This window comes from Artibeus jamaicensis, unplaced genomic scaffold (assembly GCF_021234435.1).
Source record: "Artibeus jamaicensis isolate MK-2021 breed Jamaican fruit bat unplaced genomic scaffold, CSHL_Jam_final scaffold_1964, whole genome shotgun sequence".
Taxonomy (NCBI): Eukaryota; Metazoa; Chordata; class Mammalia; order Chiroptera; family Phyllostomidae; genus Artibeus; species Artibeus jamaicensis.
The window spans coordinates 70,832,844-70,858,250 of record NW_026522030.1 but is presented as its reverse complement, the minus strand read 5'-3'; the positions used below and the strand labels follow the sequence as shown (position 1 = coordinate 70,858,250).

General features: G+C 41.2%; 1 protein-coding gene across 8 annotated transcripts in view; it reads left to right on the top strand.

The window, feature by feature from the left end:
• AOPEP (aminopeptidase O (putative)) overlaps positions 1 to 25,407 on the top strand; it is a 439,006-nt gene that overhangs the window by 333,881 nt on the left and 79,718 nt on the right. For all 8 annotated transcript variants that reach the window (XR_005080838.2, XR_005080837.2, XR_005080836.2 and 5 more), the window contains 2 exons: positions 997 to 1,057; positions 25,338 to 25,400. Coding sequence is in view for 4 of the 8 variants with exons in the window: in XM_037133315.2 (XP_036989210.2) it covers positions 997 to 1,057; positions 25,338 to 25,400 (124 nt within the window). In the remaining 4 variants the exon portion in view is untranslated. The remainder of the gene's footprint in view (positions 1 to 996; positions 1,058 to 25,337; positions 25,401 to 25,407) is intronic.

Here is a 25,407-nt window from a genome sequence, read left to right as displayed (position 1 = left end):
CAGTTGTGGCTCAGTGGATTGAGTGTCAGCCTGCGAACTTTGGTTCCATCCTCAGTTAGGGCTTGTACCTGAGTTTCGGGCCAGGTCCCCAGTAGGGGGCGCATGAGAGGCAATCACATTAATGTTTCCCCTTTCTCCCTCTCTTCCCCTCTCTCTAAAAATAAATAAATAAAGCCTTTTTTAAAAGTCATGGAATCAAATAGATCAGTGTCACAAATCATGTTGGGAACTGTCACACAGAAGACAGGCAGTATGGTAAATACGACATACACAGCCTGGGAGAGGGCTCAAGGAAGGCCCCTGTGAGCAGAGAAACTGGGCATAAGCAAAAGTTATCAAGAAGCAGAGGAGGAATTCCTTTAAACTTCAGAAAAACACAACTTAAAATCCATTGATGCTCAGTATACTGAATACTTAGTACATTTAAGGAAAATTCAAATCAGTGGAGCATGAAACCAAAAGGATTTCAGCTGACTCTGGACCAGTCATAACATTTCAAATAAAGCAGAACGTGGGTCCACTTGAAAGCTGAGGCCATGGAGGCCTCATGTGCTCTGTGTATCTGGGCCTTACTGTGCTCCCACAGTGATTTACTAGTTGTCATTGCTCATTGTCACTATAAAGCTTGAATTTCATTCGGATGAACTAAGTGCTGTAATGTTCAGGTTTCATTTTGTCCCACTCTTAGGAGGTGGTCATGCCTGATGTGTCTAACGAACATGCCCAGTCCACCCTGAACTGGCTCCCAGCCCAAACGGTCCTGTCAGAGCGGTAAAGGCACCTATTATGGTCTGCCTTGATTTTAGATTTCATTCTGCTGCATGAAGACAAGGTGTACTCAGTGTGACCGTGCCCCCTTCCCCACTTTAGGCTGGGACAGCGGTGGTGGGATTTCTCTGGAATTTTGGTGCTGTGATATGCTTGAATATTTGGAAAGACCCTTCTGTCATCAGTGCTCTGTGACTTTTAACCTTTCCTTTTTTTTTATCTTAAAAGGCTTGATCTGTCTGTCGAAAGCATCTTCAGAGACTGGCTTGAGAGTTCGGGGCTACCACAGGTGAGCTCCAGATCACTGCTTCAGGGGAGACAGTGGAGAGTACTGACTCTTGCCACTCAGTATATCAGTCATGACAGTGACGTTTTTCTATATTCACACATATAAAGGTAATCATCTTCCTGAATTGGAGTATCCCTAAGTCAGAAAAATGATGGCCTCCCACCCCTTCTCAGCCTGCTGTCAGGCCTCTGCCTCAGGGGACCTGTGTCATGGCAGACATGCTGCTCGACCCTAAACTGTGTGTAAATGAGCTCTTGCAAAGCATGTATATTTTGGGTGGGGTTACCAGGCCACAAGTCAGTGCCATGGTGGGTTTGCAGCTGGAACTCAAGCTCTGTTCTTTGGCTGTAGCCAGACAGGGAGCTGGCTGCCTTCAGCTTTCCTTTGACCTGGCCTGCCCACGGTTCTTCCATCATTTCCCAGTGCAGCTGCCCCTCGACTTTCTTCTCAAGTTCTGCATCCCTTCCTCAGGCTGGCTTCTCATCCGAATGGCCATCAAGGTTCATTTCTCCATCTTAAGCATGGGGACCTGTCCCTAGTGAAAATTTTACTCTCCCCCTCCCTTTCAGCCCCTGGGCAACTTTGAGGAGAGATTGTTCCCAGCCAGCGGAGCTTCTTCTCTCCCCTCCACCTTCCCCAGGCCTGACCTTCCTGGAGCCTGAAGGGCAGCCCCAGCCCCTCACTAGCCCAAGTACTGCCTGTTGCTAGAGCCTGGGCCCTTAGAGGTCCCAGGCAGCATCTGGGTGGGGCTGGTCCAAGGACCCTGCGGGCCTGGTGCTTTCCCAGTGGGCTGCCCCTGGTGTGACTACATACCCATTACAGAGGCCCCAGCCTGGGAGTGGCCGCCTGGTGAGAAACTGCCTTGGACCTGTTAGCCCCGTTAGCCTGCTCGTTTCTGGTTTCATGGCTGGTTATATGAGCTTCCCCTTGGGAGTGTCTGAATGTCAATGAATGTCTGTGAACCATGAAATTAAGGAACAGGCAGGCTCTTCTCCATTACCTTTTAATCCCTCTCCTGACATCTTTGTCCTGTCCCTACCACACGGGGAAAAATGTCAGCCACCAGCCTCCATGAGCTCATTCCTAAGAAGATTGCATTGTCTTGGGGGTCACCTGTTAAAAGTTATTTGTTTGGCCCAATCCTTCTGGAAACAAAGAAAGAATAAAATCCTGAGTCTCAAAAAGACAAAATAAAGCATGGGCGGGTAAGGCAGCACTTGGTCCTGGGAGGCAAGTGCTTTTAACTCATATGTATGAAAATGAGCTGCTGTGATTTCTAAGGAGGTACCCTCCTAACCAGGCACCTTTCTGGGTACAAGAATTTCAGGGAAACAGCTTTAGATCTGTCTGAGATCTGGCCTAAATAGCCAAGACTCACCTTTGTTTTTAGATGGGCAGGGAGCTATCCCCTAAAGCCACTGCCTAGTGTTCTCAGGCTGGGCTATTGCAAGGTTCCCTGACATTCTTAGCATGGTGTAGAAGCTGGGAGGAGAGAGCAGAATCCTGCTCCAAACAACAAGTCTGTTGTGTTGAGCAGTTAGCCCCCAGGGAAGAGAACAGAAAGAGCCCTTCATCATTGCCCAGAAGCAGGCCAGCCCCACTCAGGGGCTGTAGCACTGAGGCTGCCCTCTCACTCTGAGGAGGCTCCTTATTTCCCCTGAAGAGGCTGAGGCTTTACCACCAGCAGGAGGCTTTTGCTTCTCATTAAAAGGGGGAGGTCTACTTGCATTGGTGACAGCTTATTGTGTAGACAAGAATCTCTGCTGTAAACTGACAAAACCTGCTGTCAAAACACAGCCAGGTGCAAGGAGGCCAACTCAGTTATAAATTGTCTTTAAAACCCAACTGGTATTTCCTTGGGTGTTTAACTGTTCAGTAAAAACAACAGTGTTGGACAGAAAAGGCCCTGATTTAGTGCACATCTTTCCATTGGTAAATGATCAGAAGGTATCTTTTCATCTCCTTACCCATGTTCTGCCATTATTTATGTGGTTGATGATGATTTACCTGCTTGCACTCCTGGAGAGTTCCTTCTGGTTTCCACTTCAGTGAAAGGCTCCGCAAAGGCCAGGACCCTCTGGTTGCAGGAGCCTGGTGGTGAATGGGACACCTTGTTCTTTGTCTCCATCATTGTAATATAAAGTTACTAGTGTGCTTGGCCTGGAATGACAAGCAGAGCACTGAAATCACTCTGATGCTCTTTGTTCTCATTAAAAATTTCTGTCCACCAGCAATTGAAGTCACTCATGACAAAAGAATCACGTTCTACTGGTGAAGTTTTTCTTCCACGGGTTACAGAGGCTTTTTGTCTTCTCTCAGGAAGGCTTGTCTTGTGGTTGGCCTCGATTTTTCTTTTTGGCCACATTGAATGGAAATCATTTTTAATAATGTGGAAATAGCTTCACCAGCAATAAAAGTAATCATGAGCCCCAAAGAAATAAAAGAAATTGGATCCAAACCTCTTTAAAAAATGCCCAGCCCTATAACCTTTGGCTTTGCAAACAGACTTAAAATGGGTTCTACCATTGATATTATAGATGCTTTCCTTGTATGACTTTTTTCTGATTATAGATGTATTATATATATATATATATGAATATTAAAAAGTCTGTTATAAAATAAAAATGACCCAGAGATAATTTTTAAAGTAAATCCTTCCATTTTCCTCTATGATATATAGTTTACCCTTTTCTTTGTCTCCCTTTTCAAAAATAAAAATGTTTTCTGTACCAAGTTCAAGCAATGGAAAAATGTAAAATGTCAAAGCCCTTGCCCTCTTCAGTCTCACCCACCAGAGATAATCCTTCCTTCCACACATTTCTCTGTGCTCTGTCATGTGTATGTGCATTTTCTTTTAAAGCAGAATTAGAATTTTATTATTCAAACTTAAAGTCTTCATCAGGTATTGGGAAAACTGGACATACGTCTCTTAAGTTTTAAACCAATTTCTTATACCATATACAAAAATAAGCTCATTTAAATGAACTTAATTGTAATAAGATTTGAAAGTAAGAGCTGAAACCATAAAACTCCTAGAAGAAAAGATAGGTAGTAAACTTTACTCTTTAACATTACTCTTAGCAATAACTTTTTGGGTATGTATCTTTGGACAAGGGCAATAAAAGAAAAAATAAACAAATGAGACTACATAAAAAAGACAGCCTACTGACTGGGAGAATGTATTTGCAAATGATATATCTGATAAGGCGTTAATATCTAAATTATATAAGGAACTCATACAACTTAATATTTAAAAAATCCAATTTAAAAACAAACAGAGGACCTGAATAGACATGTCTCCAAAAAGGACATACAGATAGCCAACAAACATATGAAAAGATGCTCAACATGACTAATCAGGAGGGAAATACAGATTAAAACCACGGTGAAATATTACCGCACAACCCTCAAGATGGCTATCATCAATAAATCAACAAACAACAAGTGCTGGTGAGGCTGTGGAGAAAAGGGAACCCTCATGCACTGTTGGTGGGAATGCAGACTGGTGCAGCCACTCTGGAAGGTAGTATGAAGTTGCCTCAAAAAATTAAAAATAAAGTTGCCATATGATATAGCAATTCCACTTGTAGATATTATGCAAAGAAAACAAACATTTATTTTAAAAGATATATGGACCCCTATGTTCATTGCTGCAGTATTTACAATAGCCAAGCTATGGAAGCAACCTAAGTGCCCATTGATAGATGAGTGGAAAAAGAAGATATGGAACATATGTACAATGGAATACTATTCAACCATAAAATACAATGAAATCTTGCCATTTTCAACAACGTGGATGGACACAGAGGGTATTGTGCTGTGAAATAAGTCAAACAGAAACACAAATACCATATGATTTCACTGTGTGGAATCTAAAAAACAAAACAAATGAGCAAACAAAACAGAAACAGACTCCTACATACAGAGAACAAGCTGATAGTTGCCAAAGGGGACAGAGTTAGAAGGATGGAAATTTTAGAAAATAGTCTACACTTTACTTTCTTCCTTACTAGCTGTGTGATCTCCTGAAAATTTTTCAAAAATATATTAGACTTTTAAAATATCACAAAAAATCAATTTTTTGTACTTGTCATAATTATTTTACAAAAAAAAAAATAGATTTTATTCCATTGTGCTCTAGATTGTGATGTTTGTTATATTTGCCTGTTTACCCAAAATGCTCACTAGCTGAAGGATAAACACTGTCTTTAGTACCTTGTCAATTTAGAAAAGGGAAATTATAAATCATTTTACTTAGTCTATATAAAAAAAGAGGAAGCTTACATTTAACATTTTATAGCAAATATTTGCCCAAGAAAGCATACATTACAAAGAACAGTATGAGGGAGTATTTAGTATGGTGCATGGGGACTTTGCTGGGTGATTTCCATTGTGGTGAATGTGTGTTTGGTAACCAAGATCCTGTGCTCCAGCTGGCCCTGGCTTGAGCTCCTTCAGGCTAGACATAAAACTGGAGCAATTCAAAAACTTCCTAAGATTTTAGAGTTAGAGCTTTTCTTCAAAAAATAAATGAAAGCAAAACATAAAGTTAATATAGGTACGTAGATAGAGAGGTAGATATCTTAAGTATTTCCCATACTCCTTGATATAATTCAAGAGCAATAATTTTAACAGTTGCAAAGATGTCCATAGTCCCATAATTTAATTTGTTCAGATTGGTGCTGCCCTCCAGTCCCTCACCCTGTTGGAATAATAAACATTCTTTCTCTTTTTTTCACTTATTTTTATCCAACTTTTTATTTATTTTTAAATATGATTTATTGATTATGCTATTACAGTTCTCCCATTCTTTTTTCTTCCTTTTATCCTCCTCCTCCCAGTACCCTCATTTCTTCCAGCATTCCCCCACCCCTTAGTTTATATTCATGTCATAAATATAAGTTCTTTGGCTTCTCCATTTCCTATACTACTGTTAATATCCTCCTGTCTTTTTTGTACATACCAGTTATGCTTCTTATTCCCTGTACCTTTACCCTTATCCTTCCCCTTCCCTGTCTCCACTGATATCCCTCCATGTGATCTTCATTTCTGTGATTTTTGTTCCTGTTTGAGTTGCTTGCGTACTTCATTTTTGTTTTTGTTTTAGGTTCAGTTGGTGAATAGTTGTGAGTTTGTTGTCATTTCACTGTCCATAATTTTGATCTTCTTCTTTTTCTTAGATAAGTCCCTTTAACATTTCATATAATAAGGGCTTGGTGATGAAGAACTCCTTGAACTTGACCTTATCTAGGAAGCACGTTATCTGCTCTTCCATTCTAAATGATAGTTTTGCTGGATAGAGTAATCTTGGATGTAGGTCCTTGCCTTTCATGACTTGGAATACTTCTTTCCAGCCCCTTCTTGCCTGTAAGGTCTCTTTTGAGAAATCAGCAGATAGTCTTATGGGAACTCCTTTGTAGATAACATTCTTTTTTCTCTTGCTGCTTTTAAGATTCTCTCCTTATCTTTTATCTTTGGCAATCTAATTATAATGTGTCTTGGTCTGTTCCTCTTTGGGTCCAACTTGTTTGGAACTCTCTGAGTTTCCTGGACTTGTATGTCTACTCCCTTCACCAAATTGAGGAGGTTTTCCTTCATTATTTGTTCAAATAAATTTTCAACTTCTTTTTCTTGTTCATCTCCTTCTGGTACCAGTATGATTCAGATGTTGGAACATTTAAAGTTGTTCTGGAGGTTCCTAATCCTCTCCTCATTTTTCTGAATTCTTATTTCTTCATTCTGTTTCCATTAAATGTTTATTTCTTCCTTTTGTTCCACGTCGATTTGAGTCCCATTTTCCTTCCCTTCACTGTTGGTTTCCAGTACATCTTTCTTTATTTCACTTTGTATTGCCCTCACTTCTTCCTTTCTTTGTGGCCATACTCAATTATTTCTGTGAGCATCCTGATACCAGTGTTTTGAATTCTGCAGCTCATAGATTGGCTCTCTCTTTGTTGCTTAGTTCTTTTTCTGGAGTTTTTAAAAAATATTTTATTTATTTATTTTTAGAGAGGAAGGGAAAGAGAGAAATATCAATGTATGGTTGCCTCTGGTGAGTCCGGTGCTGGGAACTGGCCTGCAACCCAGGCATGTGCCCTGATTGGGGATCAAACCACGATCGTGTGGTTCACAGGCCCAGGCCCATGCTCAATCCACTGAGCTACACCAGCCAGGGCTTTTTTTTTTTTTTTTTTTTTAATTTTTCTGGAGTTTTGATCTGTTCTTTTATTTGGGCCATATTTCTTTGTCTTGACACACCTGTTACATTGTAAGGGGCAGAGCCTCAGGTATTCACTAGGGTAAAGCAACCCACTTCACAGCATTGTGGTGCAGTCTGGATGAATGTTTCTCTTTAATTCCTTGGTTGTTCAACTTCCATGCAGTTCAGTTTTCTGGCAATTCTGGTTGTTTTTGTTTTTAAATTGGTTGTTTCCTCCTTCCCGTAGTGTGAGGAGGCAAAGTGTATCTGCCTACATCTTCATCTTGGCTAGAACTTCATTCTTTGGAAATCGCAGGCAGCTGTAGCACGATCATCCAGACATCCTCAAGGAAAAGTAAACACTGTTTCTAAGACAATTGCCCATTCTACTAATTTGACAGTTCCATAGATTTTGTTTTCTTTTCATCTCTTCCCAAAGGTCTCCACCACTCCAGCCTATATGTATATATATTCCAATGTTCTTTTAAAACTTTTATATGTGAATACATTAGAAATAACTTTCCCCACCTAGCCTTTCTTCTGCACTTCACTATTTTCATTGCTCCAGAGCTCTCTGATTCCTCCCTTTCTTTGATTTCCTTCCTGCATTGCCAAATCCTTGTAATCTCATGTACAAATTTATTAATTTTCTTTTTTTTTCCTAGTGCCTCCCCCAGTTTTTCTATTTTGCTTTGACTACTACAGTGCAGTAGCTAATTGGTCTTTTTGCCACCAAGCCGTCCCCCCTTCCATTATTGTCTATGTCAATGTAAGTGAGTCTTCCCAAAACACAGGTCAGATCCATCCTCACCAGGAAACTTTTTCTCATTATGATGCCTTTGGAATAAACTCTTTGGCCTGCTAAAAGTCTTTCAACTCTTGTTTCAGGTCGTCAGCTTATATGCCCCAAGCTACTGATTTAACTCTATTCTCTAGCACTCCTAAGCATGTGCCCAACCAAAATTACCAGTCAACAAATATTTGTGAGCTTTCCTACCAGCCTTCCTTTGTGTATGCCCTTTTCTCTCCTTGGAATGCTTTCCTTTCTCTTTATTAGCAAGTATCACGACATGTGTTCCTGCTGTTCCCATTTGTATGTGTCTCATACATCCACTCCCTCACTCCAGAAACAAGAGTTGTGTCTGACTCATCCTTGTCTTATGTGCTATGATGTACATGGTAAATGCTTGGGCTTCATTATTCTATAGAGCAGCCACTAAGCCACCTATGGTTATTAAGCTCTTGAAAAATATCTAGCTCTGAACGTTGTGGCTCAGTTGGTTGGAGCATCATCCACAGAGCAAAAGTTTGCCAGTTCAATTCCTGGTCAGGGCATGTGCCTGGGTTGTGAGTCTGGTCCCTGGTCAGGGTTCGTATGATAGGCAACCAGTTGATGTTTCTCTCTCACACTGATGATGCCTTCTCTTTCTTTCTCCCTCCTTTCCCCTCTTTCTAAAAATAAATAAAAATAAAATCTTTTAAAAAATTTTAGAAAGAGAAATATCTAGTGCACCTGGAGAGCTGAAATTTTTATTTAACTTAATCTCAATTTAAATTAAAATCTAATAATCCAGTTATTGTTTGTAGTAACTTGGGTATATGAGTGCATCCACTTTTTCAACTGTAAATTTCATGAAATCAAATTACAGACCAAGCATTTCTAATTAAAATTAAGCATCCAAATTGAGATGAACTGTGGAAACACATTAGATTTAGAAGAACACATTACAAAAAAAATGAAGGTGGTAGATCTCATTACTTTTGAAATATTGATTACATGTTGAAATGATGATATTTTTGATACATCATATGCCCAATAAAATATATTATTAAGCCCCAGCTGGTGTGGCTCAGTGGTTGAGTGCCAGCCTGCAAATCAAAGGGTCGCTGGTTCAATTCCCAGTCAGGGCACAGGCCTGGGTTGTGGGCCAGGCCCCCAGTCAGGGGGAGTGTGAGCAGCAATCACACATTGATGTTTCTCTCCCCGTCTTTCTCTCTCCCTTCCCTTCTCTAAAAATAAATATATAAAACCCTTAATATATATATATGTATATCATTAAGATTAATTTTAGCCACTGTGTCTTACTTTCTAAATATGGCAGCTAGAAAATTTTAAACAGCAATATGGCTTGAGTATATCCCTACTGAGCAGCATTGCTCTAAAGCTTTTAGTTGAATTAAAATCTGAGTGATGTGCCTTAAAATCCGCCACCAAACAGGTACATTGAAATCACTTGTACTTTGGTCAAACATATGAATGAAGACAGAGCTGGACATTGCCTAGCTGCCCCTTACTCTGCTGAGACAGCCTGGGTGGTCTGGCCCTGGGATGGGAGATCTTGGTCATTGACAGCGCTCGGAACAGGTGAATGAATTACCGGCCTCACCTTGGCTCTTCAACTCCCAGGCAATGTGTTTCCTGAGGCACTAACGAGTAGCACACTGATGCCTGTGACTCTCACAGCCTTTCTGTGTCTGCTTCTTTACTCTTTGGGCAAAGTGTTCAGCAGCCAGTAAAGGCAAAATCAAGGGCAACAGTGGCAGCGACAAGGATGGAGAAATTGGGCAATGGCCGGTCTCAGGCAGTGCCCTGGAAACAGGCAGGAATCAATTCAAACTTCCAGACTTTCTCGTGACCCTGGAGTTTAGCATAGTAGGTTATTGTGTCATCTTGGAAAATGCCACTTCTTTGCAAGCCAATGCCTTCGAGTTGCCAAAGGCCACACAGTAAATGATGGAAAACTTTTAAGTCTTCGAGGGAAAATGCTGTAGTCACAAAATTGAGGAAACTTGATATGATATAAGAGACTTTCTGTTATTGGAGTTCAGTGCATTAGCACTGAGAAAGCCTGGTGGTTTATTAGAGGAAAAACTTGTAGGCTTCTTTTAGTACAGATTATGTAATATTATCAACATGATTCTAAGTCCCATTAAGATATTCAGTCTCTGCCCTGGTTGGTGTGGCTCTATGGATTCAGTGCTGGCCTGCAAACCAAGAGATTTCCGATTCGATTCCCGGTCAGGGCACATGCCTGGGTTGCAGGCCAGGCCCCCAGTGGGGGGGCGTGTGAGAGGCAACCACACACTGATGTTTCTTTGCCTCTCTTCCTCCCTTCCCCTGTCTCTAAAAATAAATAAATAAAGTCTTTATTTTTAAAAAGAGATATTCAGTCTCAGTGGTGTCTATAAGAATCTGCATTTAATGGTCATTCAAGAAAACTGAGACTAGTTCTTTTGCAAATTCCAGAGAAATTATATTTTTTAAATTATGAGTGCTATGAGATCCTTGGTTCCTCTATTTTCCCTCTGTTTTTTTCAACCCTCCCCCAGGGATATGTTTATTTATTTTAAAGAGAGAGGAAGAGATGGAGGTGGGGAGAGAGAGAGTGAGGAAAGAAACATTGATCAGTTGCCTCCCATATGAGCCCTGACTGGGGATTGAACCCATGACCTTGTGTGCGCGGGATGACATTCCAACTGACTGAGCCATCTGGTCAGGGTACCTGGTTCTTTTATACCAGTCAAAGCAGTTTCCATAATATGCTGTGCTTTGGGGGTTCTAATAATTTTGTTCTTATTTTTGTTTGTGGTTGGCCTCACTTTCGAAGTGACTAAACACTTTATCAGAGATCCTTAAAGGTACAATGCTTGGTTCCTTGGCCTCATTTGGGACAAGGCCTGCAATGCCAATGCGTCGCCATAGTCACTCACTGTTTATCGAAGCACCTGGCCCTTCCCGGAGGCTCCTCAATGTGGTGTACTATTTGGCGGTCAGAAGAGACAGGGTCCATCCTCCCAAAGAGACGTTGGTAACCGAGGTCTGTGCTAGGCACCGTCTTTATACAGGAATTCTGTTTGACACTTTCCAAATGTATTGGCCTTTTCACAGCCTGAGGCACCATGATGAAACAGGCATTTTCCTTTGGTGCCCCAGATGAAAGCTCTGTGTCTTCCCTCTTTTCTCTCCCTTCCAAAAACTGATTTCCAGAAAGAGTTCAAACCTCATTCACAGTGTCTAAGACAAGACTCAAAGTAAACAATGAGGTTGAAAGTGTTTCCTCTCCCTCGAAGATTTTCTTTGTAACTGTGGAGAAAAATCCAATATTTGCTTGGTGGACTAAGGATAAACCTAGTGTTCTGCCTTTTGGAACAGAAGGAAAGAAAGCTGGAACCACTAGTTTTGAAGTCTGATTGGCTCAGGCCAGTTGACAGAGATGGTTGGTAGGGGCCAGTGCACACATGGGTTTTAATAAAGAAATAAGGCTGGGTGCTTTCTAGAAGCATAGCTTTGCAGGCTGAGGTTAGATCCCCTAGGGCCACCTAGCCCAGTTATGCTGAGACCTGTTTATAAGAATCATCCAGGAAGCTGCTGAAAACTATTGATCTTGGACTCAGCCCACATGTGCTGAATGAGGATCTCCATTAGTAGGCTCAGACCAATAGACAGAATATACAATTATGTCATATTATGGGATATATTCTGTCAAAAGAATTTTTCTTCATTTCTTAGTACAATCCAAACTCTTAGAATCCTTCAGTTTTATATTCTTCTTGAGAAGTCCAAAGATTTGGCTTTGTGGTTTAGCTTATAGGTTCAACCAAGGTGCCCAGCATTGTGTTGGGCACTGAGCACAGGAAGCGCTGCCCATGAGCTCATGGCCTGTGGGGATGTCTACAAATCGGCCTCTGTTAAAGGTGCACACAAGGGCTTCTACCTTGAGTTGGGATGTGGGAGGAAGTGCAGAGGTCGACTTCCCATGTTTGCCATGCTCAGTGGAGCCCGAGACTGAGTGCATTAGAAGACAACGTGCTTGCAGGCTGGGGACCTGGCTGCACTCATTCGGTCACAAGTTAGCCAGCTTGTTGTGCAACGGAACCAGTGTGATTGTCCTCAAGGTGCAAAGTCTGGTGGGCCGTGTTTGGACACAGGGGCCTTACCTGTCACTAAAGTATTTTGTGTTTTAATCAGAGTTGCTTTTAATCCAAATCAGCTTGGTTCTATCCTTGCCTTAGCTTTTACAAGAACTAATAAAGAGATAATAAATGAATACAGAGAGCTCTGAGCAATGCCGACTTTAATTTAATTAACAACTGCTCTTTTTCCTGAAACAGTTCTTTAGTGGACAAAAATGTGCTTTGTGTGCACAATAATGTTAACCTCACTTTCCAGGCCTTTTCATGAATGCGTATCATGCATATACATGCCCCTCTTTCCTCTGTATCCAACTGAAGGTTTTGCATAGAAAATGCAGGGTTTATTGCATCGAGCAGGCTGCTATATTTTTTGGTGTGAATAAATGTGAGTGTGTGTAGAGATTAGTGTGGGTCTTTGCCTTTAGAGAGATACAGCTACTCCTCTCTTGAGATGGAAATAAGTTAAATAATAAATACCAGGGCACCAACACAACGAAGGAGGAAAAGGAATTAGTTCAGCAAAAAGTACCTTCTGAAGCATTTAAACTAAGGATGTTTCCTCTATCCTCATATTTGCTTTCAAAAGCAAATCCCAACTAGAGTCCCTGGCCTTTGCCTTCACTTTATCCCCCTGCTGACACGGCAGGGGAGTGTCAGAAGCACAGCCCGGAGGCGGCCAGCCAGCAAGTGTATCACAGGTCAAGGTAACAGTGATTGTCAAACTGCCGAAGTCCAAATGCGTGTTTAAAAATTCATATCACAACGTATATCTGTATGGCAGTTGTCTGCAATTTATTGGTGCTCAGTAGTGGGTGTGCTCAACTCATTCAACAGAAGACCCCATCTTTCCAGGTCAGTCCTCTGGCTTGGGCCTTTAGGAGCTCAGTGGTTGTTGCTTTTGATCCAGCGTAGTTATAACTATTTCCATCACATTCTAAGTGGGGTTCAGACAATTTGATGCATAAAATACAAGGTTGCATTATTTTGAGATTAATGAGCAAGAGTGGAGGCTGGTTGGAGGAGTAAAGTGTTGTTCTGTGAGCTTAATCCTCTGTTGGATAAAGGAGAAATCAATACAGTAGATGCAGCTTTGGAGGCAGCCTACATCACTAAGCTCTGTGGCCGTGGTTGAGCCACTTGCCTTATGTGAGCCCTCACTGGTGCCTTAGGGAGTGAGGGGAGATGGCCAGGGGGATGGCTGGATTTGCTTTGCTATTTCTGTCACTACATTTTATGCTGGGTACAGCCCTGTGGCCTGAGCTGGAGGAGAGCCTGGAATCCTCAGTGAGGAGGGATGTCGGGATTTACTGTTCCTGTGTCTTCCTTTCCTCCCTGGGAACTTGTTGAATTGCCCATGGGCAGAAAACTTCCCCTCAATTTGGAGTGGCATTGGGAGAGTTTTTCTATGTTTCGTCCTAAGTGGTGTTTTAAAATGTAAACTGCAAAGAGGCCCTGTTTGTGCATTTCTTTTCTCTCCCACTGGAAAATTGCTATTCAAAAGATTATTAGGAGAAATCTTAAGTAATGATCAATCTGCAAGAGCATGTATGCTGGTTGGTCACTGAAGAATAGGCATTTGCTTGTAATTCAGATCAATTATTCACAGATATTAACCTACTTGACCAGCAGAAGATGAAAACAATTTTAGAGTTTTAATGTCTTGAAATTCCTGCAAATCAACAAGAACTTCAGGTGACTTTTTTTATGGACAGTAGCAACTATTATTTCTAGGATACATTTGGGGACAGAAAAATAAGTACGTACTTGTTTGTGTCTGCTGTCTAATGACCTGGGGCGGGGGGGAGCCCAGTGAGCTCTAGATTGCCTTTTGAAGGGAGGGAAAACACCAGGGCCAAATGCTCCAGAAGGAGCACCTCGTGTTTTTTAACACTATTTTATATTTAAATCATTAGAGTATTACCACTTTAAAAAATAAAAGCAAGCAGAGCTAGTAATGAACTGTTTATGAGAATAGCGCCAGTGGTCACAGCACAGCTTGCTGCAGAGTAGGGCTGTGCTCCTTATATTGGGAAAGTGGAACCTATTCAGGGGTGAGGCATAAAAAGAAATGATCAAACCCAGATGCTTTCCTAAAATTATATTTCCAGTGCATTTATAAGTCTGTTACAAAGTGTGCTACATGCTAAAAATATTTTCCTTTGTAGGTCGAAGGAAATTTCAAACTGCATTGAGAGCTACATAGATCAAATGGTTTTTCTTAAAAGTGTTAAGGGCATCCTGGTTGTTATTAGCCCCTACTTTCCAATATGACATTATATATGCCAAAAAGCTTCACAATTCAGTTCTTCTTTAATTTCAGCAACTTTGTTGCCTTAAAAATGCATGGAAGGGAGGCCACAATCAATACATCAAAAATGGGAACAAGTGATAATGGGACTGGACTGGAGAGAGCATTCTATCCTCATAGCCTGGTTCCCTGGGGAGAAGTCGCTTGCATGTCTTTGCCTTTTCCAAGTGTCCCCTCTCCTTTTCTCTCTGTGTTCTTTTCCTTTTTCCTCACTTGTGTGTGCTGTCACTTGTCATTATTCTGTGAAGCCAAGCAAAGGTACATTTTCTTTAAGACTCTTGTTGGTCATGTTTATTACAAAGTGGGTTTCTCCTGAGTTCTCAATAGGTCTCTCCTCAAACTATAGTTTTCATCACTGACATTGACTTCGTAATTGAGGGATATCTGCTAGGGTTTGGCATAAATGCTTTCAGTAAATGAAGCTGTAAATGGGTCAATGTAAGAATGTACAGGTTGTGTAACTCTATATTAAGTTGTGTTTTTTATTTAATTCTTTCCTCCCCCTCCCGCATATTACTGGATATACTATTTACATATTAGAACTTCCGTAATGAAAGAAAGGCTATCATTTTGTTGAGTAGGGTCTATGCTAAGTGCATTAAACGTAATAGTTACTTACTTCACCTAGTCACAGTTACATAAGATAGACATTATTGTTGTTATTGTTGTTGTTGTTTTATACCCATTTTATAGTTGAGGAAACGAAAAAGCAAATATGAATAACTTAAAAGCCCAAGTCATTAAATATTACATTGGTTTTAACTGCATGTAGCTACTATTAGGACTTTAGATGATTTTGCATCTAGCACCTGGTCACGCTGATACCTTCAAAGAACAATTTTTGATATGTCAAATTTTATTTTTATGATTTTTGTAAAAACAGTAGTTTTATTGTTTTGAGTGCATGGGACCTGCAAGGGAGTGATGGTCCCTGTCATCTTCTATAGAGAGGCAGACAGGAAAGGGAACGTGCTTCCTCACATCCACCAGTTCTTTGGGAGGCGTCAGACACTGGTTTGTAGTGCCACCCAATGGCATTGTGTCTGTGTGGTAGTCAGATGAGGCTTTTTATCACAATGTCACAACTCAGTAGAGACCTTTGAAACTTTACTCAGGTTCAAAATACAAGAAAACCTTTTGTTTTGGAAGGAAATGAGCATTTACTGATCTATGTGCCTCTGGCTTCCTGTGCCATCTTACTTCATCCTCACAGATAGCATCATCTCCATTTCACAGGTCAGAGAGGTTATGTGACGTGCCCAGGGTCACACAGCTTTTTGGTGGCTAGGACAGAGGGTACCTAGGTCCTAGTTCTTATCACACATGGCTTTATGCAGAAACAGCTTGGCCACATTCTTAGGACAGCACTTAAAAACAACAGCAGCATATTTGTTTGTACATTAGCATGATTTTCAGTGTCCTTAAACCAGGGAGTAAGACAATGAAATGAGAAATACTCAAATAGCAGGCAAACCTAAAACGGACCACAGTGTTTACACTATAGATTAAAATCCAGCCCTCGCTGTTATGGCTAGTGGATTGAGTGCCCACCTGCAAACCAAAGGGTCGGCAGTTCGATTGCCGGTCAGGGCACATGCCTGGGTTGTGGGCCAGGTTTTTGGTAGCGGGTGTTCCAGAGAGGCAAGCACACATTGATGTTTCTCTCCCTTTCTTTCTCCTTCCCTTCCCCTTTCTCTAAAAATAAATAAATAAAATCTTTTAAAAAATTGAAATCCATAATTATAAAAACACTCAAAAAGGACCAGGGGATGTTAGGTTTAAGAGAGACTAATATACCTAATATTATTATAAATATAAATTGAGTAGATTATTCAATTCTGCATATTTAGGAGGTGTTTAGGTTGAGTCTAATAAAGCTCTAATGTTCTTTGTGCTTCTTTTCCATCTCTCACACTACTGAACACAAAAGCTGTGTTGTATGTAGAATGGCTGGGTTTATCCCTAGCAGAAAGAAGTAATGTTTGGTATCTACAGAACAATAAGAGTTTGCTGCTTGGCTGATCAGTGCTGGATCGAGTTCACATTCCTGGTTCCTACTCTCACCTACACACGTGGGGGTGGAAGTAGAGCGAAGGGAGGGAGGACAGATCCTTTTTTCACAGAGAGAGAGGGAGATGTCAGCTGGGTTTTCCTAATATGGACACAGCCAGGCCTGGGTAGCATTAAACACGGATTTAATCCACTGCTGGAGGACACGTCCAACAAAAATTAAAGAGATTAGCAGCCAGTCAATTCTGGCCCTTCCCATTGTTTTCCTGGAACACCTCTTATGTGGGTCTGAATGTTTGGTGGACAAACATTCTAGAAAATAGCTTTTTCATATCTTATTTTTATTTGGGACAGCCACCCCCCCCACCAACTGTAATAGATTTTACTTTTGTTATTCTGTGTATACGTGTGTGTGTGTGTGATCTTCTGAATAGAGGTAGGATGATTTAGGCTCATTCTTCTTGGTTGCAAATTGCGTCTTCATTGGATACTTTGGGGAGGCCAGATGACAGGCAACCCAGTCTGAATGCCAAAGTTTTTAAAAATAGACATCGCTGATGCCCAGCCTCCTGTGAAGGCACCATGGAGCAAGGGCTCTGCATATGCATAGACTTACAGATACCGCACCCACTCCATCTGAGGGAATAACCAAAGGAAGCTAGATATGAGTGGTTGCTTTCCACACTTGTGAAATTTCAACATGTATGTTTGTGATTTTAATTAATTATTAAGTAATATCTTTTGTAAGACATTCCCAGAGTAGTTTTCCTATAGTATCAATGTACTGTGTCTTTTCTAAATAAGGGAGCACATTTGGTTAGAGCATGGTGTTCAAGACTCAGAGGAAGTTCAACCTGGGTTGCACCCTGCATGGCTTTGCACACAGCAAAGGGTGTTTGTTTTTGCATTGGTACATACTATCCTTTAATCCTTGCCATTAACCTTCCCAAGGCAAAATGTTTCCAGGGAATGGGTGGCAGCTGCTGACATGATCAGAACTTGTCTACCAGTGATAAGTGGGCACTATCACTGCATGTACACAGCCTTCCAGGTCAACACTAAATTCAGGTTACCTGAAGGCTCAGGATCCAGAACCATATTAACCCATGAACCTACAAAATACTCTAAAAAGTCAAATCATTCATTCATCCTTGCCTCCTGGGTGGTATTGAGATCTTACACATCTTTTTAGTTCTTTTGTGTGTATGTGTCCAGAAGTTTATTCCTAAGTGTAAACTATCAGAAACACTATCCCGGGTAAGCCTGACAGCCCAGCTCATCCAGCACTGCATCTGCTCTCTGCCCAAAGGGACTTCCTGCAATAAAACATAAGAGGTAGCTGTCTACCATGGCATTGACCCTGAAATTCTGATGTTTTCCAAGTATCTGGAATTTCTCCTTAATAACTGGTTAGAAATTGGTCATTATTATTGGTTCTCAACACTGGTTGCACATTGAAACCACTGGGAGGAGTGGGGATAGGGGAAAGCTTGTACAAAAGGACTGATGTCTAAGTCCCACTCTCAGAGATGAGAATCTAAGTGGTCTGGAGTGTCACCTGCACATTGGGATTTGTAACCCCCTAGTGATTTTAATAAATGGTCAGGAGTGGGAACCACTGATTTGAAGTCACTCCTACATAATTTTATATTTCACCTGTAAAACTCTTTGAGGTTATAGTGTCCATGAATATTAAGCTCCTGTAAAGAACTGCCATCATACAGGTGTTGAGGGAGATACACTGATGCCTGTTCTCTACAATGGAGGTTTCAGTAGACTTTTGTGGTATGGGGTTATATTTTATGGGCTATGCTTTGATCTGAAGTTGATCTGATCTACATAATAAGCAAATATTTTAAAGTAAGATGGCTGTGTTAGATGGTCCTTAAGATCCTGTGCTAGAACAGAAAGAGCACATTTCCAGACAGGAGATCTCAGGGCCACACAATATGAAGTCACAAAGGTACTAAAATTACCCGAGACTCTGTTTCTTCATCCTAAAGATGGGACTGTGTGAAAAACAAATACACAATGTGTCTGTGGAAGTGCTTTGTAAACTATTCAGTTCTGTACAAAATTGGGCAGCCTGGTTTTCTACCGGTTCTATGGTTCTGCGGTCTCAGACATACAAGGTCGAGCCATTGTTAATATAACAAGAACATTTTCAACATCGATATAACCTGGCAGCCAAAAGAAGTAGACTGGAATGTGCATGGGTGATCAATGACAACCTCACTGTACTTGTCGGAGGGTGTGGTAGATGCTGTTGAGTGAGCATGTGCACTGTGTGGCTAAAGCATTCAAAGTAACTGAGTGGGAAGAGCAAAAAATCTATATTGAATTTTGCATTAAGCTTGAACATTCCTCTATGGAAACTACTGGGATGATTCAGAAGGCTGCAGCTATGGGCAGCTGATGATTGGGAGCTTCATCATGACAACTCATGCTCATGCATCACATCTCATGCAGAGTTTTTTGGCAAAATAGCAAACCACCCAGGTGACTCAGTGTCCTACAGCCTAGGTTTGGCACCCTGTGACTTCTGGCTTTTCCCAAAACTAAAATTACCTTTGAAAGGAAAGAGATTTCAGAACTTCAAGGAGATTCAAGAAAATATGACAGGACAGCTGATAGTGATTAGGAGAACTCTGTGAGGTTCCAAGGTGCCTACTTTTCAGGGGACTGGGGCATCATTGTCCTATGTGCAATGTTTCTTGTATCTTCTTTGATAAACATGCCCATTTTTCATATTACATGGCTGGATACCTTCTGGACAGACCTCGTATATAGCAGTTTAGTACTTTTTTTGTCTAGGTCACTTTCCTCCAGCTGCCTCTTAGGGCAGCTGTCATTTGCCTCTTAGTTTCAGTGGTGTAGAATGTGATAAATGACCACTTCTTCCTCTGTAAGCACCTCCTGTGTCATTTGACTTTCACAAGTCTATGAGAGAGGCTTAGAGAGGGCACACAGCTAGTATCTGTCAGGGCTTGGATTCAAACCCAGATAAGCTTGTTGTCCTGCTTCTGTAACAACCACACTACACTGTTGCCTGGCCATATGACTCCTAAGCACAGGGATGGTGTCTTAGTCATCTTTGTGTCCAAGTCTAGTGTTCTGTTTTGTAGAAGGCACTCAGTGTGTTCGTTAAGTGAAGAGCCCATCCATAGGTCCATTTACATGCCTCTTCCTGCAATCTAAGCCCATTTTCTCTGGTTTGGATATCAAAAGTGATAAAATACTTGGTTGGTTAACATTTTTATATTAGTCTTGCATGAAGTTTGTATTTTTTAACAGTTTTTCCCTGAATATTATAAGTGAGGTATAATCATATGTCTTTACTTTCTGTACTTCACCTCTAAGTATTGTTAATGGAGAGATGTATTAGGACCAGAAAATTTTTCCAGACCTCCTACCCACACACACACACACAAAAAAAAAACTTAAAGAAAGAAAAATATAAACCAAGAATATTTTATATTTCTTTAAACTTAAAGAAAGAAAAATATAAACCAAGAATATTTTATTTATTCATACTCTTCCCTGTCCAAAACATTGTTAAGGCAGCTTCCAAAAGCAAAACAGAGCATGATTAGAAACAAATTGAGCCCAAGAAGAATGAAGCAATGTGAAAATAAATGGTAGGAAAACAAGTTGGGACCAGGAATTAAATTAGCATACAATGTGCTTCCCCTGCCCCCACTGAAATTCCTAGGCCTATCTGCAAGTCAGGTCTGTGGCAGAACACCCAGAGGAGGATCAACTGCAGTGCTCACGGGTAAAACAAACAAGTTGCCCAAGTCCAACTATTCTTGATGTTGATATTAGGAAGAAGTTTTTCCTGTGGGTCCACAAAGAAAACTACTACTTAATGTAATAAACAACCCTCTGAAACTACCCTTACGGTAAACATTGTGATGGATTTTTATGGGGCTGTTTCTTATAATGCACCTCCATAAAGGTTGATGGCTTCTTACCAGAGTGTAATGCATTAAAAAGAATTTCACGGAGTACCAGTAAGACGCAGGCCAGCCCCCGCTGTGTGGTTGTCTGTCCTAATTTTTGAGGGGCTCTTAATTTGAGGGGATGTCTGCTAGGAGTTTGGACATCAGAAAAATATGTAAACCTCCTAATAATTGATGTGTACAGAGAATGGGGAAGAGACTTCGTGCAATGTGGGTGTGTTTTTCTCTAGGAATCCAACAGCTGACAGCTAATGCTTCATCAGATTCAGGGTGGGGCTGGGGGTGGATGTCTAGAAATGGAAGAACCATAATCCCTCGGGCAAGCTCTGTAAAAGGTTCCCAGCAATAGGGATGACAGGTTTAAGGTTACTGAGAGGAAGAGGTTCTGTCAGCCAGGTCACTGCAATGCAAATGTGTAATGGATTTCCTTTTTAGAAAATTCTGCTTTATAAAGAGTTCCACTAAGAGGTCCATTTGACAGAGCCAGAATCTTCTCCAGAAAGAAATTTAGTGTTCAGTCTAACACAGAGGCAACATGGGCAATAACACAAATTATATATAATATTTTGTAAAAGCAATAAAAAGTTATAATGGAATGTTACATTTTAAAACAATAGAGCAAAATTTAAAGCTTTAAACATTTGATAACTTTGCTCTCTGATCCTTACTTGTTATTATTTGCAGCTTAAACTAAACTCGATTTTATTTTCAGGCCTGTGTAGACTCTTACTTTTTAACTCACCTGACTGCACGTTGAATCTAGAGCCCCCTAAAGCCAGCCAAAGCTTTGGGACCTCTCTACCTTGTTTGGTACTAAAAGACTTTTTTCACCTCTTATAGTGGACAATTTTCCCTCTCCTGTTCTCAGGGAAGTGTCGTTTGCCACCCAAAGTGGTTTGGTCTAATTAAGGGGCCCCTTTGGACGCTCTTCGGTCTTTTGGTTGAGAAGGAAGGTACTGCTGCTTCCCCTTCCTTGGATGGTACCTCATCACCAGGCAGAAGCACATGTCCACAGGAACAATATGAAATTGGTATCACTATCATTTCTAGTGAAAGGAGTCATTTCTTCTCCACTAAAGCAAATCAGAAGAAAGAGAAAAGGTTTTCCCTCCAAAAGTAATCTCCAGGCACTAGGTAAAGTAATGCTTTTATTTTAAAGCAATGGCATTTTCCCTTAGCCTCTGAAATTATCTTCAGCTATTCCAAACTGCTTTGACAAGAAAGTTTCCTACAACAACTTTCTTTCAAAATCTGCCTCTCTACTGGATGAAGCATTTTTCAAGATATAATTCAAACAGAAAACATCTGTTTTGAAAGACAACTTTAAAGTACCTTCATCACATTCTCTGAAATAGTTATTAGAGTACCCATTCCCAGCTACAGAATTCCATTTTTTGAAGTCTTCTTCCTCCGGTTTCTCCACACCCTACCTTCTTTGGGATCAGCCTGTGAAGAATGGGAGATTGAGATAGACAAAAGGAGAAATGTACTGAGGTTATATTGAACACAACAAGAATTAATTTTTCCAGTGTCATGCAATAAGTTCCTATTTCATTCTAGATTAAATTCAGCTCCTAGTACTGTTTTAGAATATAATTTTAGTGATTCATACATGAGAGAGTTGGTAATCTTTATTTCTCATTTCTTTTTACTTAAAGAGATCATTTTAGAAGTAACCTGGCAGTGTAACTGATATCCTGTTGTTTTTCTCTTCAAAAAATGCATAATTCTGTGCGGTTTACAAGTTAAGGTATTTTAGTGGAGAAACAAACAGGAGTTAATTAGAAAAATCTTCATCTTAAATCTCCCCTCCTTGAAATTTCATATGCTGTTCATTTAGTCATTCCTGCCTTTAGCCTTACAATCAGTTACTTAACATATTTATTGAGCACCTGTGTGCAAGGCAGTGTTTTTAGTGATTGGATAAAAATCAATTAGCAAAAGACAGGATCTCTTTCTTCCTGGATCTTAAAGACTAGTCAGGAAAATAGACATTCAATAAATTAATTTTAAAATAGTTATAATGGAACAAGAATGAATCCTAATGTAAACTCTGGACTTCAGTTAATAATAACATATCAGATATGGTTTATCAAATGCCCCACAAAAATGCAAGATGCGAGTAATAAAAGAAAGTGTGTTATGTTGGCATATGGGAACTCTGGGCCTTCTGTCTAAATTTTTCTAACTATTGTAAAAAATAAAATCCCTTAATTGAAAAAATAAATTATAGATAGCTATAAAAGATGAGCACTTTATAGGAAGTAAATGGCATACTAACAGAAAGTATATTGGGGTGACATAACTTGGATTAGACAATGAGGAAAGACCTTTATGGAGGGAATAGTGTTGTTTAAGACCAGAACTAGAAAATAAGTCCTCCTTATTTTCTAATACGTCTACTTATTAGAGAGTCTACTTATTAGAAAATAGAGGCCCTGCAGGCAAAGCGCAGGAAACACCGGCAGAGCAAAGTGATACCATCTCAACTCCGTTTGTAAATATCCTTTGTGTTTCTCTGTGGAGGAGGTGTTGTGCAGGTAGGGTAGGAAGGCAGAAGTACAAAGGAAACAAAAAAAAATAGGAAGCAATTAGAATGAGAATGGGCCACAACTTTCCCTGCTCACTCAAAGTATTAGAAAAACAGAGTGACAGTAGGATGTTTTCCTTGGCTCAGCTTTCTCCAGAAATCATTAGGTTCTCCTTGGGCTGGGTGCTAGGAAGAAAGGAAACTATCAGTGGCAGCAAGATGGGGTTCCTAAACCTCTATTCTTAAGGTCTTTCCAGTGGCTTGTTGGGATTTACAGAATGAGGAATGATGGTGTGTGTGATTGGGAATACAACTAGATGAGCACTGTAAGGGGGGAAAAGCCTCAGGTACTAACTACCCAGCTGTAGCAACAGATTTTCATAGAAGTCCGTATGTGGTTTAATTTGCAATAATTATCTTTATTTCTACTACTGGATGGTTGAAATTTAGATTTTGGTTTTATTTCTTAAAAGACTACACATTTTAAATTGTTGATAAACCAACTGAGGATACTTAAGAAAGGCCCATTTAGGCAGGGCACTAGTTCAGTATATCAGTATTCAACTGTTCCTATCAGAGTTCTTAGGGATGGTGAATTCCCAAGGAAAACAACTCTAGTGGGTACATGTCAGCCTGTGATAGATGTCTATTGATTCTGGAACTGTTATTAGTAGCATGGAAGCTGAAATAGTCAAAGTTTTATTTCCATGTAAAATTAAGTAGCTCTGCAATTACATAATTCACTTCATTTTTAAGTTTTACCTACCTATGTATAAGTGCACTTGATATTTGCAAGGCATTAACTATTTTTATGCATTTTTACAGCAGAAAGTTTGAATATGATGGTTATACATTATACATAAAAACATTTGATAACACTGAAAAAGCTTTAGTAAATGAGCATGGATTCATATAGGACTTAGCTAATGGGTACAAAATGGTTAATATGTGTGCATAACTCTATAGTTTTTGTTTTTTGCATTCCCAGAAACACAAACACAAAGTCAGTAAACCCCCATTTGAGCAAGCCTGTTGTTTATTTTAGGAATGGAAGTGCATCATCAATTTTTTTATGTAGTTCAGTTGTGAATATGGGATGAAGCAGTAAAATAAAGTGTTCCACTGTAACGTCTCCATTAAGAAGCTCCTCTTTGTGTAAAATAGTCCATGGCAAAGTTGCTTCTATTTAAAGTAGTGAGTTTGTTCTTGGCTTTGATCTAAAGCTTTTGATCTCGAAAAGAAGGATAGAGTAACAATAAAGAGAGGGCAAGGCAGATTCTTCTTTAAAGAAATACGAAAAGTTAAACGGGTGGTCAAGATCAGCAAACACGCGTGCGACTGGACCCTTCTCCCCAAAGCGCTCGCAGCCACTCTGGTTCAGCGAATTTCTGACGCGGATTTGAAGAAAGCCTTTGGGGGTCGGAGGAAAAAACTTGGGGCACCACATACTTTAATAAACTAAACGCAAACTTCCCTCCTAATTAAGAAACTAGTCTACCTTTTACATTCTCCCCAGTCGCTTAGCGGTTCACGCGCAGGGCGAGTGCGGTGCCGGCTTTGCTTAGGAAGAACTGGCTCCCGCGGAGCGCTGGGAGAGCGAGGGGCTCGCCTTTTACGTACTCCTTGCTTCCAACCCCGGGAGGTCACCTGCCACCGCCTTGGAGTACGAGGGGGCCACTGAAAAATGCCTTGTTAATGACATATAGTCCATTCCTGGGTAAAACTCCATTAGGAAAGTTCCTTTCCCTCCGCGAAGGCCATGTGAACACTTAGGTTTCTGAGCTGAGGAGCGAGTTCAGACTAGCGTCTGGGGTGAGGACGCTTCTGCTCCGGGCGGGCAAAAGTTCTCCCTAGGCAGCCACAAACCGTTCCGCCGGTAATCAAAGCCCACAGGGGTGAAGGCTGGGAAGGTAAAATCTGCGCGCCCGGGGCAGTCCGCGCCGGGGACAGTGCAGGAGCGCGGCCGCTGGCCTGATCCGCGCGACGACGAAAGATGTTTCTAGAGAACAATAAAATCGCTGGCACGGGGGCGGGGGCGACCTGCGGGGAGCGCGTCGCAGCGCCTATACCTTTAAGGCAGGCCCCGCCCCGCCCAGTGCCCGCCTGCCGCCCGCGCCGCTGCTCCGGCCCCGCGCTGCCCGCCGCCCGCTCCTCGCTTTAGGTGTTGCGGGCCTTGAGTGCCCGTTTATCTCCGGGCGGGCCGGTCGGCTGTCCCTGGGCGCGGGCTCCTGCGCCCCAGCTCCCAGTCTCACCTACGGCGGGCGAGGTCTAGGGTTTTAACGCCGAGGTGGTGGGGCGCGAGGGAGGGAGGCTGGGGCTACTCCTGGGGTAAACTTGATTGTCCCCTTTCCCCGCAGCCACTGCAGACGGAGCTCCAGGCCGGGGGGGAGTGCAGGCTTGTGCGGCAAGTGGACGCAGAGGTGAGTG